Genomic DNA, 16,735 nt, shown 5'->3' with positions numbered 1-16,735 from the left:
CACAGATGATATCTGAAAGAGAGAGTTTATCACAGTTGTGCCAGAGGAAGACGACATGGATGAGGGATGATGGGATGAAAGCATTTTAAATAGCAAATTTGTTTCATAAAACATTTTATTTCAACAGGAATACATGAATTTATTTTCTTAATTTAAATGTTTAACACAATTCATGTTCTGGTGTGCTCATTAACAGTTCTTGTTATTATCTGAAGGCAAAAACATGACATATTTGTCAAAATGACATTTCTATGAAAATGAAGTCAAATCTAAACATAGCTGATGTTATGGAGGTGTAAATGCGTTGGAGCTGTCAATTCGGTGAGCAGCTGCTCTTGATCCTTGTCACGAAGCCACACCTGTCCCCCTTGCGTTAGGATATATATAAAGTTATTACGCTTAAGTTGAAAATCATTAAAATAATTCATGAGGATTTCTATCAGCCTAACCAAGTTGTAGATTGCATCTCACATTCCAGTGTTAAAACTTGTAAACAAGGCTGCATGGGATTTCTCTTAATGCGACTCCATGCAGCAAATTTGCAATGTCCACTTTAGTTACAATGCCAGGAGCCGCTTGTGGATTTGACAGCTCTAACGCAGTTCCACCTCCGACACGCAAAAACACACATGCACACACACAGAACTTCACATATTCATCTCCTGGGTTCTTTCTGATGTGCTCTTGAACATGCTCTGTCTGGTTACCGACTCCTCTGTGGCAAAGTTGAACATATTGCGCAGGGAGCGATTGATATTCTGCTTAAAGCCTCGTCCCAGACACACATAGAGCAGAGGGTTGAGGCAGCTGTTACAGTAGGCCAGACAGAGGGCCAGAGTGTGGACCAGCTGTATGTTGGCGCTGTGCGATGAGTGCCGGGGGGTTGATAGAACCAGGAAGTCCAGTATGTGCAGTGGAAACCAGCACAGGAAGAAGCTCAGCGACACGGCAACAATGACCCTCAAGGTGCGTCTGGAGCGCGCCTCACTCACCCTCCCAGGCCCCACCCCAGACCCCCGCCTGGCCCTGCTGTACACAACCCAATGACAAGTCACAATGGTGATGAATGGCAGCACGAAACCCACCAGGAAGCGTGCTGTAGTGTTAGCCCAGGCGCTGGCTACAGTGTACAATCCCAGGCACTCTGACTTACTGGTGCTTAACTGGACCTCCTTCACATAGACAAACTGGGGGATGCTGCCCAGCAGGGCCAGGAGCCACACCCCAACACATACCCATCCAGCCTTGCGAGGCCTCCTCCAGTTCTGGCACCACACGGGCCAGCTGACCAGCAGAAAGCGGTCCAGGCTGATGAGTACCAGCAGCAGCACGCTACAGAACATAATCAGGTAGAGGAGGCCCTTGAGCAGCTTACAGGCCACGGGGCCAAAGGGCCAGTGCTGGTCCATGGCCAAGGGCACCATGAGGAGGGGCAGGGACAGGCAGCACAGCAGGTCAGCCAGGGCCAGGTTGAGGAACCACAGAGAGGTGACGGAGCGCGGCATGCGGAAGCCCGTCACCCACACCACCAGAGCGTTGCCCGGGACACCCAGCAGGAAGACCAAGCCATAGAACACCAGGGCGGACAGGTGACGGGGCCCGAGCACAGGACCAAGGCCCCCAGGCTTGACAAATTCACAATCAGTGATGTTGTAGAGACTCAACTCCTCTTCAGTGAGAATCGAGCACATATCATCCATGATTGGAGGTGACTGTTGAGGGGAAAGGAAAAGACAGTCATTTGAAAGCTACTATAATATAATTCTTGATAGAAGGGACAATCTCTACTTTTTTCACAAATACTTTTCCTAATATTAACAACATTTGAAATAGATATTTTCATAGGATATATATAAACTCTGTCAGACACCTTAAAGGGCATTTCATTTTTACATGTATTATCCAAAAAGTGTTTAAAGGCCTTGATAGTTTCATGATAAAATTAGATTATTCAAATATGTAACACAAATCTCCAAACTTCTTTTTGTTTAATTTTGTTGACAAGCTACTAACAGAGTTGACAAAAACATTTAAAACAGACATATTTTTGCCTCTAAAAACAAAAGTTCTATAACATTATTTGTCACATATAGAAAATCCTTCATTTGTAAATCCCCAATAAAAACATCCAATCAGATCTTTCAGCACTCTGACGGAGGTAACGTTAGACGAGTTTATGTTTGACAGAGTTGACAAAAAAAAGATTATTCTTCATTCAAGTGGTTTGTTTTCCCTCAGTTGCTTTATGACTTCAAAACCTAATTAAAAGAAACATATTTGAACCAAAATGAATATCCTATCTTAATATATACTTAATCTATATTTATTTAATATTATTTGTTTAATTCTATCAAAATTAGAAAACTTTACAGACCACCAAGGGCTTTACAGGTGACCAAGGGCTCTATTCCATCTGTATCGTTATAGCATAACAACATTTTAAGGTCATTTATTTTTAAACCAAACGCAGTCTCCGCTAAAGCGAGAACATTGTCTTTACATTTCAATCACGTTTTAGTACTGAACTTCCGTGTCATATAATGAATAGAGCCCCAAATCTCCAGACACGTGTTTTAGGAACCTGTCACTTCCTGACCTTAGTTTCTTTTGTATGTTTCTATTTTAGGTTGGTCAGGGCGTGAGTTGGGGTGGGCATTCTATGTTTTGTTCTTGTGTTTATATTTCTATGTGTTTGGCCTGGTATGGTTCCCAATCAGAGGCAGCTGTCAATCGTTGTCTCTGATTGAGAACCATACTTAGGTAGCCTGTTTTCCCACTTGTTTGTGGGTGGTTATTTTCCATTTCAGTGTTTTTTCACCATTCGGGACTGTTTTGTTTTTACTTCATTCGCTTGTTCTTTTGTTTCCTGTGTTCAGTGTAATAAATATGACGAACACTTACCACGCTGCATATTGGTCCGATATTTCCTACTCCTCAGACGACGAAGAGATTCGTTACAGAACCACCCACCACAACCGGACCAAGCAGCGTGGTAACCAGGAGCAAGAAATTGCATAACATTCCTTTTCAGTTCATATTAATTATTGCTCGTTTTTATGAGAGTTTGAAATTGGGATCCTTTGCTCTGGACAAGGGCATTTCTGGGCATAGAGCCCACATGGAAATGAACAATATTGAAAATATTTTGACATTTCCAAAAGCAAATCTTTCCCCTTATAAAATTCCACTAAATGTAATTTTTAAGCTCAAATTATGCAAAAAAATAAATAATAATTTTACTATAAAATAAAGTTTCACTGCATGACAAGGATTGTCCCACCTTTCAAGAATCCCGGGAATTGAGAATTGTATACATATTTAAGCATTATATGTTTATAATTACATACTATTTTGATGAATTGCTATCTGCTATTGTTTTATTTGAAAGATTTAATCCATAAGTGTCCATATCCAGACCAAAATAAATAACCATAGGACTATTATCATGTCATTCATGCTGGCTTAGTTATGAAGTGACACAAATCCAGACAGAATTTTACTAAACAATATGACTTTTAAAAGTCATCATTCAAGTGAACAATACCTCTAAAATGAAATAATTAGAATCAGTTAACTAATCACCAAACACTAAAGTTAAGGTGACAGTAAAGGTTGTCCTTTACCTTAGATTTCAGGCGTATGGCTCGGACGTCCACTTGTTGATGACTGTACACACCCTTTAAAACCAGGAACTGTTCTTCTTTTGCACAATTTCTGTCCACAGACCCCTTGACAATTATGACCTAACCTCCTTATGATCAGGAATTGTCAAAATGTCAAAACATTACCAAATATAGACAGGCAGATACAGTGCCTTTGGAAAGTATTCAGACCCCTTGACCTTTGTCCACATTTTGTTAGCTTACAGCCTTATTCTAAAATTGATTAATTTTTTTAAATGTATATATACAAATGTATATATACAAAATATGTATATATCACATAAGTATTCAAACCCTTTACCCAGTACTTTGTTGAAGCACCTTGGACAGCAAGTGCAGCCTCGAGTCATTTAGGGTATAATGCTACAAGCTTGGCACACCTGTATTTGGCGAGTTTCTCCCGTTTTTCTCTGCAGATCCTCTCAATCTCTGTTAGGTTGGATGGGGAGCGTTGCTGTACAACTATTTTCAGGTCTCTTCGATCGGGTTCAAGTCCAGGCTCTGGCTCGGCCACTCAAGGACAGTCAGAGACTTGTCCCGAAGCCACTCCTGTGTTTTCTTGGCTGTGTGCTTAGGGTCGTTGTCGTGTTGGATGGTGAACCTTCATCCCAGTCTGAGGTCTGGAATGGGTTTTCATCCAGAATCTCTCTGAACTTTCTGCATCCATCTTTGCCTTGATCCTGACTAGTCTCACAGTCCCTGCTGCTGAAAAACACCCCCACAGCATGATGCTGCCACTACTATGCTTCAGCGTAGGGATGGTGCCAGGTTTCCTTCTGACGTGACGCTTGGCATTCAGGCCAGAGAGTTCAATCTTGGTTTCATCAGACCAGAGGATCTTGTTTCTCATGGTCTGAGAGACTTTAGGTGTCTTTTGGCAAACTGCAAGCGGGCTGTCATGTGCCTTTTACTGAGGAGTGGCTTCCGTCTGGCCACTCTACCATAAAGGCCTGATTGGTGGAGTGCTGCAGAGATGGTTGTCCTTCTGGAAGATTCTCCCATCTCTACAGCTCTGTCAGAGTGACCATCTGGTTCTTGGTCACCTCCCTGACCGAGACCCTTCTTACACGATTGCTCAGTTTGGGCGGGCAGCCAGCTCTAGGAAGAGTCTTGGTGGTTCCAAACTTCTTCCATTTAAGAATGATGGAGGCTACTGTGTTCTTGGGGATCTTCAATGCTGCAGAAATGTTTTGGTACCCTTGAATTTACCACAGGTGGACTCCCATCAAGTTGTAGAAACATAGCAAAGGGTCTGAATACTTATGTAAATAAGGTATTTCTGTATTTTATTTTTAATACATTTGCAAACAATTCTAATAACCTGTTTTCGCTTTGTCATTATGGGTTATTGTGTGTAGATTGTTGAGGATAATTTTTAAAAATCAATTTTAGTGTAACGTAATAAAATGTGAAAAAAAATCAAGGGGTCTGAATACTTTCCGAAGGCACTGTATATTGTGGCCTAGTACGTGTGCATAGCTTATCCCCCCAAAAATAAGGCATTTCCCCAGAGCCACATTGCTAATGCTAGCACCTATTACTATCATTGTTATGTTCACATCAAGCCTTACAGAGTCATAGTCCAACTACACTATTAAATCTGAATTTCACAATTTTATTGTTAAAGTCATTATGGTTATTACTGTACTGTTACATAAAAGATGTTGACAACATTGTTTTATATTTACAATTGGCTGGGAAGCCAAAGCTATACACATACGTGTTGAGTATGATGACAGCACCTGTACTGCAAATTTGTTTAATATCTAGATGTATCAACATATTCAACTGTCCACAGCAGATACAACAGCTGTGTTCCCTTTTGATATCAACAAGCACCTTCAGGGTTTGCATGTGTTTACTCATGTGTGTGCCCTAGCCTAGGAAGCCGACTAGCTTTAAGGGCGAGCTGCCCGGAAAAAAAAGGTCAAATATGTGTACTGTCTTAATAAAGAAAAAAATCCACCACCATTTTTGGGCAGTTTAAAATGTGGCACACCGTGTTCAACTAACACACATTTTCCAGTTTTTTTTCCGTCACCTCGCCATTTAAGCTAGTTATTAAGGAGGAAAGTGATGTCTTTTGCAGCCTGAATGGTGGATGCTTTATGTACGAGTCAGTCCATGGGGACCGGAGTGTATTTACTGGGAATGCACATCAATCCTAGACCATGTAGCGACCGCTAAAACAGTGGTCTGGAGCAGCGTTTCTTCCCCCCCCCCCCCCCCCCCCCCCCACGGTTCACGTTTTGATTTTTGCCCTAACACTACACAGCTGATTCAAATAACCAACCCATTATCAAGCTTTGCATATTTGAATCAGCTGTGTAGTGCTAGGGCAAAAATCTAGACGTGCACCCAGGGGGGACCCAGGACCGAGTTTGGGAAACCCTGGTCTAACCCAGGGGTATTCAACTCTTACCCTACAAGGTCCGGAGCCTGCTGGTTTTCTGATCTACCGGATAATTAATTGCACCCACCTGGTGTCCCAGGTCTAAATCGGTCAATGATTAGAGGGGAACAATGAAAAAAAGCAGTGGACCTGGCTTCGAGGTCCAGAGTAGAGTTTGAAGGGTCTAACCCTTATGGGTGGAGTGCCCATATTCGCTAACCTGGCTGACAACTCTTTTGTCCAAAGTGGTGTGGAGTACCAGGCAATTAATTAAAACAATTAAATAAATACAGTACCAGTCAAAAGCTTGGATACACCTACTCATTCAAGGGTTTTTCTTTATTTTTTACTATTTTCTGCATTGTAAAATAATAGTGAAGACATCAACTATGAAATAACACATATGGAATCATGTGGTGAACAAAAGTGTTAAACAAATCAATTTGACATTTGACATTCTTCAAAGTAGCCATCCTTTACCTTGATGACAGCTTTGCACACTCTTGGCATTCTCTCAACTAGCTTCATGAGGTAGTCACCTGGAATGCATTTTAATAAACAGGTGTGCCTTGTTAAAAGTGAATTTGTGGAATTTATTTCCGTTTGAGCCAATCAGTTGTGACAAGGTAGGGGTGGTATACAGAAGATAGCCCTATTTGGTAAAAGACCAAGTCCATATTATGGCAAGAACAGCTCAAATAAGCAAAGAGAAATGACAGTCCATCATTACTTTAATACTTGAAGGTCAGTCAATCTAGAACATTTCAATCACTTTGAAAGTTTCTTCAAGTGCAGTCGCAAAAACCATCAAGCGCTATGATGAAACTGGCTCTCATGAGGATCGCCACAGGAAAGGAAGACCCAAAGTTACCTCTGCTGCAGAGGATAAGTTCATTAGAGTTACCAGCCTCAGAAATTGCAGCCCAAATAAATGCTTCACAGAGTTCAAGTAACAGACACATCTCAACATCAACTGTTCAGAGGAGACTGTGTGAATCAGGCCTTCATGGTCAAATTGCTGCAAGAAAGGACACAATAAGAAGAAGAGACTTGCTTGGGCCAAAACCACGAGCAGTGGACATTAGAACAGTGGAAATTTGTCCTTTCGTCTGATAAGTCCAAATTTGAGAATTTTGGTTCCTACCACCGTGTCTTTGTGAGACGCAGAGTAGGTGAACGGATGATCTCTGCATGTGTGGTTCCCACCATGAAGCATGGAGGAGGAGATGCGATGGTGCGGGGGTGCTTTGCTGGTGACACTGTCTGTGATTTATTTAGATTTTAAGGCACACATAACCAGAATGGCTACCACAGCATTCTGCAGAAATACGCCATCCCATCTGATTTGCACGATCATTTGTTTTTCAACAGGACAATGACCTAAAACACACCTCCAGGCTTTGTAAGGGCTATTTGACCAAGAAGGAGACTGATGGGCTGCTGCATCAAATGACCTGGCCTCCACAATCACCCAACCTCAACCCAATTGAGATGGTTTGGGATGAGTTGGACCGCAGAGTGAAGAAAAAGCAGCCAACAAGTGCTCAGCATATGTGGGAACTCCTTCAAGACTGTTGGAAAAGCATTCTTTATGAAGCTGGTTGAGAGAATGTCAAGAGTGTGCAAAGCTGTCATCATGGCAAAGGGTGGCTACTTTGAATAATCTAAAATATATTTTGCTTTGTTTAACACTTTTTTGGTTACTACATGATTCCATGTGTTATTTCATTGTTGTGATGTCTTCACTATTCTACAATGTAGAAAATAGTAAAAATAAAGAACAACCCTTGAATTAGTAGGTGTGTTAGTAGGTGTGTCCAAACAAAAATGTCCTTCTCTCCACAGAAGGGTATCAGTGATTTTCTTAAATTAAATACCCTTGATAGATGTTGTTAGATATTCCCCTTCACACTACTCCTTCAGATAACACTTCTCCCTAAGAGCTGTCCTTGGTTTTATTTATGACATTTTGCATAGAACATTACACTACTGTCTAACTTAACTTATTTACATAACATAGAAGCTTATCCCCTTTCATTGTTGGACAATATTTGAACTGTAGTTCCATTCTGTCCAGTAATCTGTTTCATGTTGACTTGTGGGGTTTCCTCAGGAAGATAGCAGGGGTATAGGGGTGAGGTTGGTGGCTCAGTTCAGAGCAGGTGAACTGCTTGGTGGTAGAATGGGTGTTTCATCCCTGAACGCATCTGACTGGAGGTCTGTAAGACAGAAATAATAATACTTTACCAAAGACTTATAAAGAACGACTGATTATCCTTTTGATCTTTCGTCTATGCAAGCAAAGAAGCATGGATGTATGAAAGTAAGAGATTCTGAAAAGAGAATGAGAACACGCATTTACAGAGATTGAGCGAGAGAGAGATTTAAGAGGGAGAGAAAGAGAGACAGACAGAAATACAGACAAAGAAATCCATCCACAACGTACCAATGAGGGATGTGTTCTGCTCGTGGTTGAGAACAGACGTCTCTTCCTCCTCTCCCCAGTCTGCAATATTGGCCGGGGGGATACACTGCTCCAGGAACAGATCTTCATCCTCCTCAGAACAGAAGTCCATGTCCTCCGGGGGCCACCGTAACTCGCCACTCTCCACTTCGCTCACGTCCGTGGGTTCCACCACAATGGAGGGAAGCCGCTCCTTCTCAGAGGGACTGAACTGCTGCAGGTGATTGGGAGAGCCCTCTGGACTCAGATACACCTCCACTGGGTCTGGGAAGATCTGGAGGCAGAGGGAGGGTCCAGAGGTGGGTGATTGAATGTTGGGTGACATGGATGGGGACATTAATTCACCGGTATAGATTATTGTATTGTAAAAATGAGTTAAAAGACCTATCAGGATCTATTGTTCAACAGCATGCCATTTATTAAGGGTGTTTGGAACGAGAAACATGTCTGTGATGTTGAATATTGATGCAGAGGTGGATGGGTGGCTGGGTGGCTGGGCGGATATGTACCTGGAAAGATAACCTGTTCTCGTTATTCCTCTGCGGTGACATCTCGCCCATCGATGACTCCTGGGCACCAAGCACCTCCATCCTTCTGTGTGTAAAAGATAGTTCAGCTAACTGATAACACACACACACAGTATACAAAGCCACTGGGGTGAACTACAGGAACACGGCACATGAAGACAGAAACACATTCACACTCAACATTGATGTATCACTTTACATGGCTGAGTAGACAGGCGCATACTCATACTAATGTCGTGTCTCTGACCGATTAAATTATATGACAGGCTATTTTATCAAATCGATTACCTAACGTTTGATTGATTACTTGATTGAATTATACCTTGCAACAATTAACTCGTTAATAACCTGGGGCACCAGGTTCCAAATAAACTCTTAAAGATCTGAAGATCTTTTATATCAATAGCAGTCAATTATTAATCGTCACCTTACTCAGTCTCATATGAATGTCGTAAAACTCTTGGTTCACGAACGCTAGCTAACAAGTTGAATCAGCAATACAAAAATTGGCATAATTTTTTATTTACTAAACACCTAAATAATCACATAATTACATATACATAGGATGGATCATACATCGATTACTAATCATGTCATAAAATAAAAAGTCCCTAGCGGACGAAACCGATATGACGGCTAGTTACACAAAGAAAGGGGCTTGGGTTTGAATGAAAGAGCAGGAAGACTGAGGGATAAAGGGGATTGGGTCTCTGTCGGACCTTGAGAAGCTATGCTACCGTAAATACAGAATCGTATGCATTCTAATAACTGCTCATTCTGAAAAGGAAAAGGCAAGATATATATTTTACACTGAGCTACGCTTCGATAGGTGAGTCGAAGATCGCAGAGATCGCAATTGTCCTTTGCAGAATATTTCTGGTCGTAGTGTTATAGAGCGGATACGTTGAAGTCTGTCGTTCTCAGGAGATTGTCTGTCCTTTCCTAGGCCACGTACGTTTACAGCTGCAGCTGATAAATCAACTTCTAGGATGTATCACTTCTTCTTTAGTGAATAAGAGTTCATACCATTTTGCCATAATCAGCTCGTGCTGAATTCTGGCTGGTCTAGTAGAAATTCATCCTTCCAGCATGCTGATCGTCATCTTCGCGTGTTCTGGTCTCATGTAAATTTCATTATGTAGAAGAGAAGAGAAGAGAGGGGTTTCATCCCTCTCCAACCAATGTCTGTTCACTTGAGCGTGGCCACTGAGTAAGCATAGTTTACTTATGAAAACAATTATCTCATTTAGAAGGCTAAAATTACATTTAATCTTTTCACAAAAAGTTTAATATTTAAACATTTAAATTGCACAACAATTCCATGTAAATCTGATAACTAGGATGTGTAGACCTTCCAAGATACAATTTATGTTGTCCTGTCATCGGTAAAAATGTCCCAGACAACAACTGATCTGACATTATATTCTTTCAGTACCAACAGATACTTTCAACTGGTTGGATTACAGAAATATGGTTCCATTCCCAACCTTTTGATGTTACTGTATTGCAAAGTATCTCTCTGTGGTAACAATGGATTTTCAAAAGTACATTTTTGTAGAGTGGAGAGAGAAGTGGAAAGGTATTTATGGGGGTTATAAACCGATGGGGGGAAGAGAGGGAAAGGGGGTTTTATGACCCTCACCCAACAGGCCGAAGTCATGACACTACACTGTACACATACACAATTCTGCATGCACAAGTGTCTCAGAGAGGAATACATACTATTGACCTACAGAAAACCTTGGAACAGGTGGAACTGATTGAACCCTAGTTTGGCTATCCTGGCACCAGAGTAAACCCTAGATTTTTCCCTTATATGGAACCCTCCCTGTGTTTACCAGACACAACCTTGAAGGATCATCATGTTTTTACCTGGATGACTAATTGACTTTCTCACGATGCTCAGAAGCCTTGTCACTTCAACCAGGGGGCTCTGGACATCCTGCAGTCACACAGTTGTTGTTGACAGATGCTTGCTTGCCCTCTATCCCTCCCTCCCTCCTCCCGTTGCTCCCCTTATCCCTCTCATCGACCAACCCCTCCCGTACACACACCTTTCCCAGTGAGACCAACTTGGTGCTAGTACTATACACACACGGTCTCTGTCACTCTGGTCTTGTCAAACTGGCTCAAGCATATTCCCAGTTACAAATGGACAGCAGGAAACTACTCACCCCAATGACCTCTTTAAGTACATATTCACTAGTGTACCTCATGACAACCACATCTGGTTTTCTCAGCATAATTCTCGAAAAGCCTAGCCCCTCATGCCCATAAATGGAGGCCACATTACATGCCCCTTATCAATTTGAAACAGGCCCTTCTTTGGCCAGAGGGGTCAGTGCTATAGCTGATTGGCTGGGGCTGGTCTTTGAGGTACCAGAGTGAATCCCAGTTGTGGTGAGCTTAGTCGCCACTTTCACATGGCCCCTACACACACATACACTTAGCACTGAGCACTGAGCTTCAGATTAGATTGCTTATGGCTGCCAGGGCGGTTTGATCATATAAAAATAGAATATGTCCTCGTCCATCTTTTTTTCATTATGTCAAAGATTGGCAGAATGTGGCCATCATTTCGCTGCGTCCAAAGCTGAGCTTCCATGCTAAAAGCCCATATGACTTCCCTGTGATGCCAGCTATCATCTGATGGCCAAACAGACACATTCCCTGAGAGTCATCTGCCATATATGGGTCATCAGATCCAGGTGAAATGTAACCCCCCCCCCCACACACACCACACACACACACACACACCATCTGGTTCGACTGTCCCTTCTTAACCTGGGGATCTATGGCCTTCAACTTCCATGTCAGATAACACTGTTAAATCATGTGATTAGGGAGAAACTTATTTGCACATTCACTGTATGAGCCTGAGTTATATCCTCTTTAAATATGTTTATGTTTTCCAAAAAAGCTGCCAGAGGATTGAGAGGGACTGAATATCTGTCTCCCAACCCTCACCGCTCCTCCCAGTGCCAGTCTAGTATTATGGCCTACTGTCACTGTGGCCCTCACTCACTCCTGTTGACACGTCTTTTGTTCTAATGAGGCTGGGCTGTAAGAGACTCTTTCAAAGTGGCAGAACAACTGTATAAACCACTCTTACAGTCATGTCCAGTTTTCTGTGAAGTTGGTTTCAGCTTAACAGATACCATGTTCTTGACCCGATTCATTTTATGATATGTTATTGACATAGTATCTGTGCTATGTGCATGGCTAAGCTGTTTGTGTGTCGTCTGTGACGTAACATTTTCAGCTGGCTTAGCCTAGATGTAATCTCCTCTCTGCCTCCTGAACAATCCTCTGCCAGCCTGTCAGTAACAAGCTAACACAGTTACTCATTTCACGGTAGCATGGGAGGATTGGGGGCAGGAAACAGGAACAAATCACCATGTGTAAACTGATGACAGACCACAGATAACACAAACATTTTCAGTTCCAGTACTGATACACACACCCATTCACCAGTTTGACTCTCTACTTCCCCAAACCATCAAGCCCACACTATCTAAAAACTTTGCTACTGGTGCCTTCTTAGTATAATTTCTACACTCTACTAGGAGGTCCTGACACAGGTCTCCATCTCCATAACAGTCATCATCAACTATAACTAGAGCATCACTGCATACCTGTGTGATCCACACACACAATCAGAGAGGAGTCTTACCCTTCTGTGGCCAGGCAGAAGTCCTCCCCATCCTGCCAGACCTCCACGCCTTCCAAGGTGGTCACTCCCATGGTGGGCATAGAGGGCAGATGAGGTGGTGCAGACGGAGGGGTGCAGCTCCTACAGCACTCTCCCTCCGCCGGCCCCTCAGGAGAGCAGCTGGTCTCCAGGGCGACGCCTGGATGGGCTGTGATGGGGTCCACGTGGGAGGGGTTCTGACGGTGGAGACTCTGTGGTCAGTAAGGTCGCTCCCTCTGTGGGTCAACACGGGACTGACCTAAAAGACAAGAAACATGTCTCCACTAGTCCACAGCCTCCGGGCTTCTCTGTATAACAGCTGCCCCTCTCTCCCTCACCCTCTCCCTCTCCCTCTCTCCCTCCACCTCTTTCTATCTCTCTCTCCACCTCTCCTTTTCCCTCTCCCTCTCGCTCGCTCTCGCTCTCCACGGGCAGGGCTTTGCAGTAGTGTGATTGTGGGATTATTGTCTCTTTTGATTACGGGGGCTGGGTGGGTGACGTCAGCCAGGCCTGCTTGTCCCTCCGCCAAGTGGGCACACAGTGCAGAAGATCTGGGGAACATGAAACAGGCACACCATACAACCCGGCGTTGACTGTGCACTGTTACATTGGCTCAGTGAGTGTAAGTGTGCGGCTGCTCACACGCAGTCTGCTGAAGAGACGTTTCACTCCTTCAGTCAAGACTAGGTAGGCTGTGCCCCCACCACATCTCTCTCCCTTTCTCTCCCCCTCTCTCTCTCTATATATATATTTTTCTGTCTCTCTCTCCCAGTGTGTGCTGTCACTCTCGTCAGAGTGGATTTGGACAATTCAAGGGAATTAGCCCTGGGATCAAAGGCTCAGTGGTGTGGTGGAGATATATATAGCAGCAGGCAGCAGGAAAGCCATGTCCACTCAAACGCAACATCAGTCACAGCACTGTAATCCCCACAGTACACATCCTGTGGTTCAGGCAGAGAAAGGACCGACCACTGCCAGCCAACCTGTTTAATGGCCTCACTGATTGATTTTCCAATCACGCACCTGTGCAGAAGCCACTGATTGATATGTTAACGCATGATACTATTAACCTAGTTGCCTGATTGATTTATCTCAGTGAACTATAGGACATCAAAGAATTGATTGGTTCGATTTCTTAACATTTGAAATAATGAAATATACTTATTCATTTCACTGAGGGAGAGGGGGTAATGTATAACGTTTACATTATGTCAGGATATGTTATTGTTAGCCATCAGGGATCCTATGGGAGGAGAAGAGACACAGTCTGGTACAAGTCACCATGACAGCCATGAGTTGGAGAGGAGTGAGGAATTTGGGAAGAAGTCAGGTTAGATGAAGTGAGGAAGAACATATATCACTAATCTTCTGGATATCAACAGAGGTTTATTGGTTCAGATGTGTGGGGGGCTCAGCATAGGAGAAAGGGTTAAATATCAGTGCTTGTGTGAATATGGTGTTGTGTCTTTGGCTATGCCGGATTAAGTGATATGACATGCTATTCTATAAAATAATTTCTCCGTAATTAATATCACCTGATTGAGCTAATCATGTAAATGTAATTAACTAGAGAATCGGACACCACTAAATAATATTTATAGAGCTGTTATCTTCCGAATAAACTCTTAAAGACCTAGTAAAATTTTACATCAATAGCAGTCAATATTAATCCTCATCTTAATTCAGTCTCATCTGAAAGTTGTAAATTCTTAGTTATCTGCACGAACACTGGCTAACAAGTTGAATCAGCAATACAAAATTGGGTTTCATTATGTATTTACTAAATACCTAACTAATCACACAGAATTACACATACACATAATTAAATCATAATTTGATTACAAATTACGTCATAAAGGAAAATGTCCCTAGCGGGCGGAACAGATATGACAGCTTGTTACACAAAAGAAAAGGGTCTGGGTTTGAATGAAAGAGCGGGAAGACTGAGGAAAAAAGGGAAGAAGCTGTGCTATCGTAAATACAAAATCGTATGCATTCTAAATTACCACCCATTTGGAAAAGGAAAATGCAATTAACATTTACTCTGAGCTGTGCTTCGGTAGGTTGGTGGTAGATGGAAGGCCGTGTTGCCCAACCGAGTCCTTTGAAGAATGTCTCTGGTGGTCAATTGGATATGTTGTAGTAACGTCGTTGTGTGATAGACGGGATACTCTGTCTGTTCCTTCCTAACCCTCGTTTGCATCTGCTGTTGCTAACTCAACGGCTAGGAGGTATCACTTCTCAAGTGGATAAGAGTTCAAAGTTCATACCATTCGCAACCAAAGCTCACGCAGATGTTGGCTTCGTTCTGTAGTTATTATATGAACCATTCTGACATAGGACCGTCATCCTTACATCTTCGGAACAGAAAGTTATATTGTCATCAAGGGCTTATATAGGAAGGGAGAGGAAGGCGTGTTTGTAAAGTTTTATAGCCCATGTCCCTTCACAGGGCGGGCCACTGATTGAGCAGCCCTATCTTATGAAAACCCACATCTCACATTTTAGAAGCTAAAATCACATTTCATCCCATCACAAATAATTTCATATTCAAACATTTAAATTGAACAACAATTCCATGTGAATCCGATAACTCTGATGTGTAGACTTTCCACTGTAGAGTTTATGTCATCTGATCATTGATGAGAATGTCTCAGATGACAACCGAACTGACATCATATTCATTAAGTACCACCGGTCGCATTGGTCGCATTACCAGAATATAGTTCATTTCCCCCCACCTTCTTATGTTCCCCGAATCTCTATGTTAACCAAGGGTTTTGCAAATGTAACCTCAGTAGGGTAGAGAGAGGCAAAAGAGGAGAAGAGGTATTTATGACTGTCATAAACATACCCCCCAGGCCAACGTCATGACAATGGTTTTTGTCTTCTGTAGCTGAATGACTCAATGGGTGAATAATTTTGGTTTGAGCTTTACTAATCGTCCGTTAAATTTGATAAGGTTAATTTAGAACCTAACAGTATGTACGTCAATGGTTCTTTTTTTGTTGTTGCAAAAGCAGCAGCCACACTTCCTGGGGTCCACACAAAACATGAAACATGACATAATACGTACAGAACATGAATAAACAAGAACAGCTCAGCGGTTTATGTCGATGTCACAATAAGTACTGACAGTTTGGTATGACACATATGAACTGGTTCCCAATTTCTCTGATGTAACCCCCCCGATGGTCACAATCAAAATCATGATATCAACCCTCAGACACAGATTGAGACATGACATGAGAGGTCAAGAGCCATGAGGTTATGTAGTCAGAATGGTATCTACAAAGATGGTTTTCTATACCATCTATGTGATATCTACACAGTCTCCACAGTGGAGAGGACCATGCCATGTCCTAATGTCCTAACGGTTTATTAGGGTAAGAACACATTGTATCATTGTGTACCTCACCCCTTTACAGACACCTGCTATACTCTTTTTACAATCAGAGGATAAAGCAAATGGTTCTGTCCTCTGACATCTTTGTCAGTATTAATCTTGTGAAAATGTAGTTGAGTCCGAGTGCTGTCATCATGTTTGACTATCAGTGGACACATTTTGCCAACAGTACCCGTTGTACTGGTTCATTCATCCAGAAACATAGCTCACCAACTGCTCTTTTGTTTCCTGTCACAATAATTTTTTTGTCCAATTGTCATTTTTTGTCCACTTCCCTTTTACTTACTTGGGGCAGAGTTCTACTACTTTAGGTTGAAATTTGACAATATATCTCTGATAAAAATGTGTAATTAAAAAGTTTGGGGACTCCAAAATCTCCTTTTCATCCCTGCATCAAATTTTTATTTATTTTTTTATTTATTTTACCTTTATTTAACCAGGTAGGCAAGTTGAGAACAAGTTCTCATTTACAATTGCGACCTGGCCAAGATAAAGCAAAGCAGTTCGACAGATACAACAACACAGAGTTACACATGGAGTAAAACAAACATACAGTCAATAATAAAGTATAAACAAGTCTATATACAATGTGA

At 42.2% G+C, this 16,735-nt stretch overlaps 2 protein-coding genes and 1 long non-coding RNA gene across 5 annotated transcripts in view; all 3 read right to left on the bottom strand.

Annotated features, from left to right (window-relative positions):
- The window catches only part of LOC149971285 (uncharacterized), a 1,017,865-nt gene that overhangs the window by 955,569 nt on the left and 45,561 nt on the right, over window positions 1–16,735 (bottom strand). The gene's annotated exons all lie outside the window — the stretch shown is intronic.
- Window positions 98–3,672, bottom strand: c5ar (C5a receptor). The gene is given in 2 exon segments (NM_001124467.2): window positions 98–1,712; window positions 3,624–3,672. A coding segment is annotated over 1 exon segment (1,053 nt). The 5' UTR covers window positions 1,701–1,712; window positions 3,624–3,672; the 3' UTR covers window positions 98–647.
- LOC149971287 (uncharacterized) lies at window positions 5,257–13,278 on the bottom strand. Of its 2 annotated transcripts, none has more exons than XM_090223760.1 (4): window positions 12,719–13,278; window positions 9,028–9,112; window positions 8,501–8,792; window positions 5,257–8,273 (listed from the first exon to the last, which is right to left on the bottom strand). In XM_090223760.1, exons 1-4 carry the CDS (start codon window positions 12,796–12,798, stop codon window positions 8,203–8,205), a joined length of 528 nt encoding a protein of 175 aa, XP_090079886.1. In that variant the 5' UTR covers window positions 12,799–13,278; the 3' UTR covers window positions 5,257–8,202. The 2 variants fall into 2 exon arrangements, with proteins under 2 accessions (XP_090079886.1, XP_090079887.1); XM_090223761.1 differs by having other exon boundaries at window positions 9,028–9,109; window positions 12,719–13,104.

This window comes from Oncorhynchus mykiss, chromosome 27, assembly GCF_057628025.1.
Source record: "Oncorhynchus mykiss isolate SJ-2025 chromosome 27, ASM5762802v1, whole genome shotgun sequence".
In the NCBI taxonomy this organism is placed as follows: domain Eukaryota; kingdom Metazoa; phylum Chordata; class Actinopteri; order Salmoniformes; family Salmonidae; genus Oncorhynchus; species Oncorhynchus mykiss.
This window is presented reverse-complemented; position numbering and strand designations above follow the sequence as displayed.

Coding starts and splice junctions, on each gene's coding strand:
- LOC149971287 (XM_090223760.1), bottom strand. CDS start 12,798: ATGCCCACCATGGGAGTGACCACCTTGGAAGGCGTGGAGGTCTGGCAG. Junction 8,793..9,027: donor AGAACAGGTTATCTTTCCAG/GTACATATCCGC, acceptor CTCTGCCTCCAG/ATCTTCCCAGACCCAGTGGA. Junction 8,274..8,500: donor GCAGAACACATCCCTCATTG/GTACGTTGTGGA, acceptor TCTGTCTTACAG/ACCTCCAGTCAGATGCGTTC.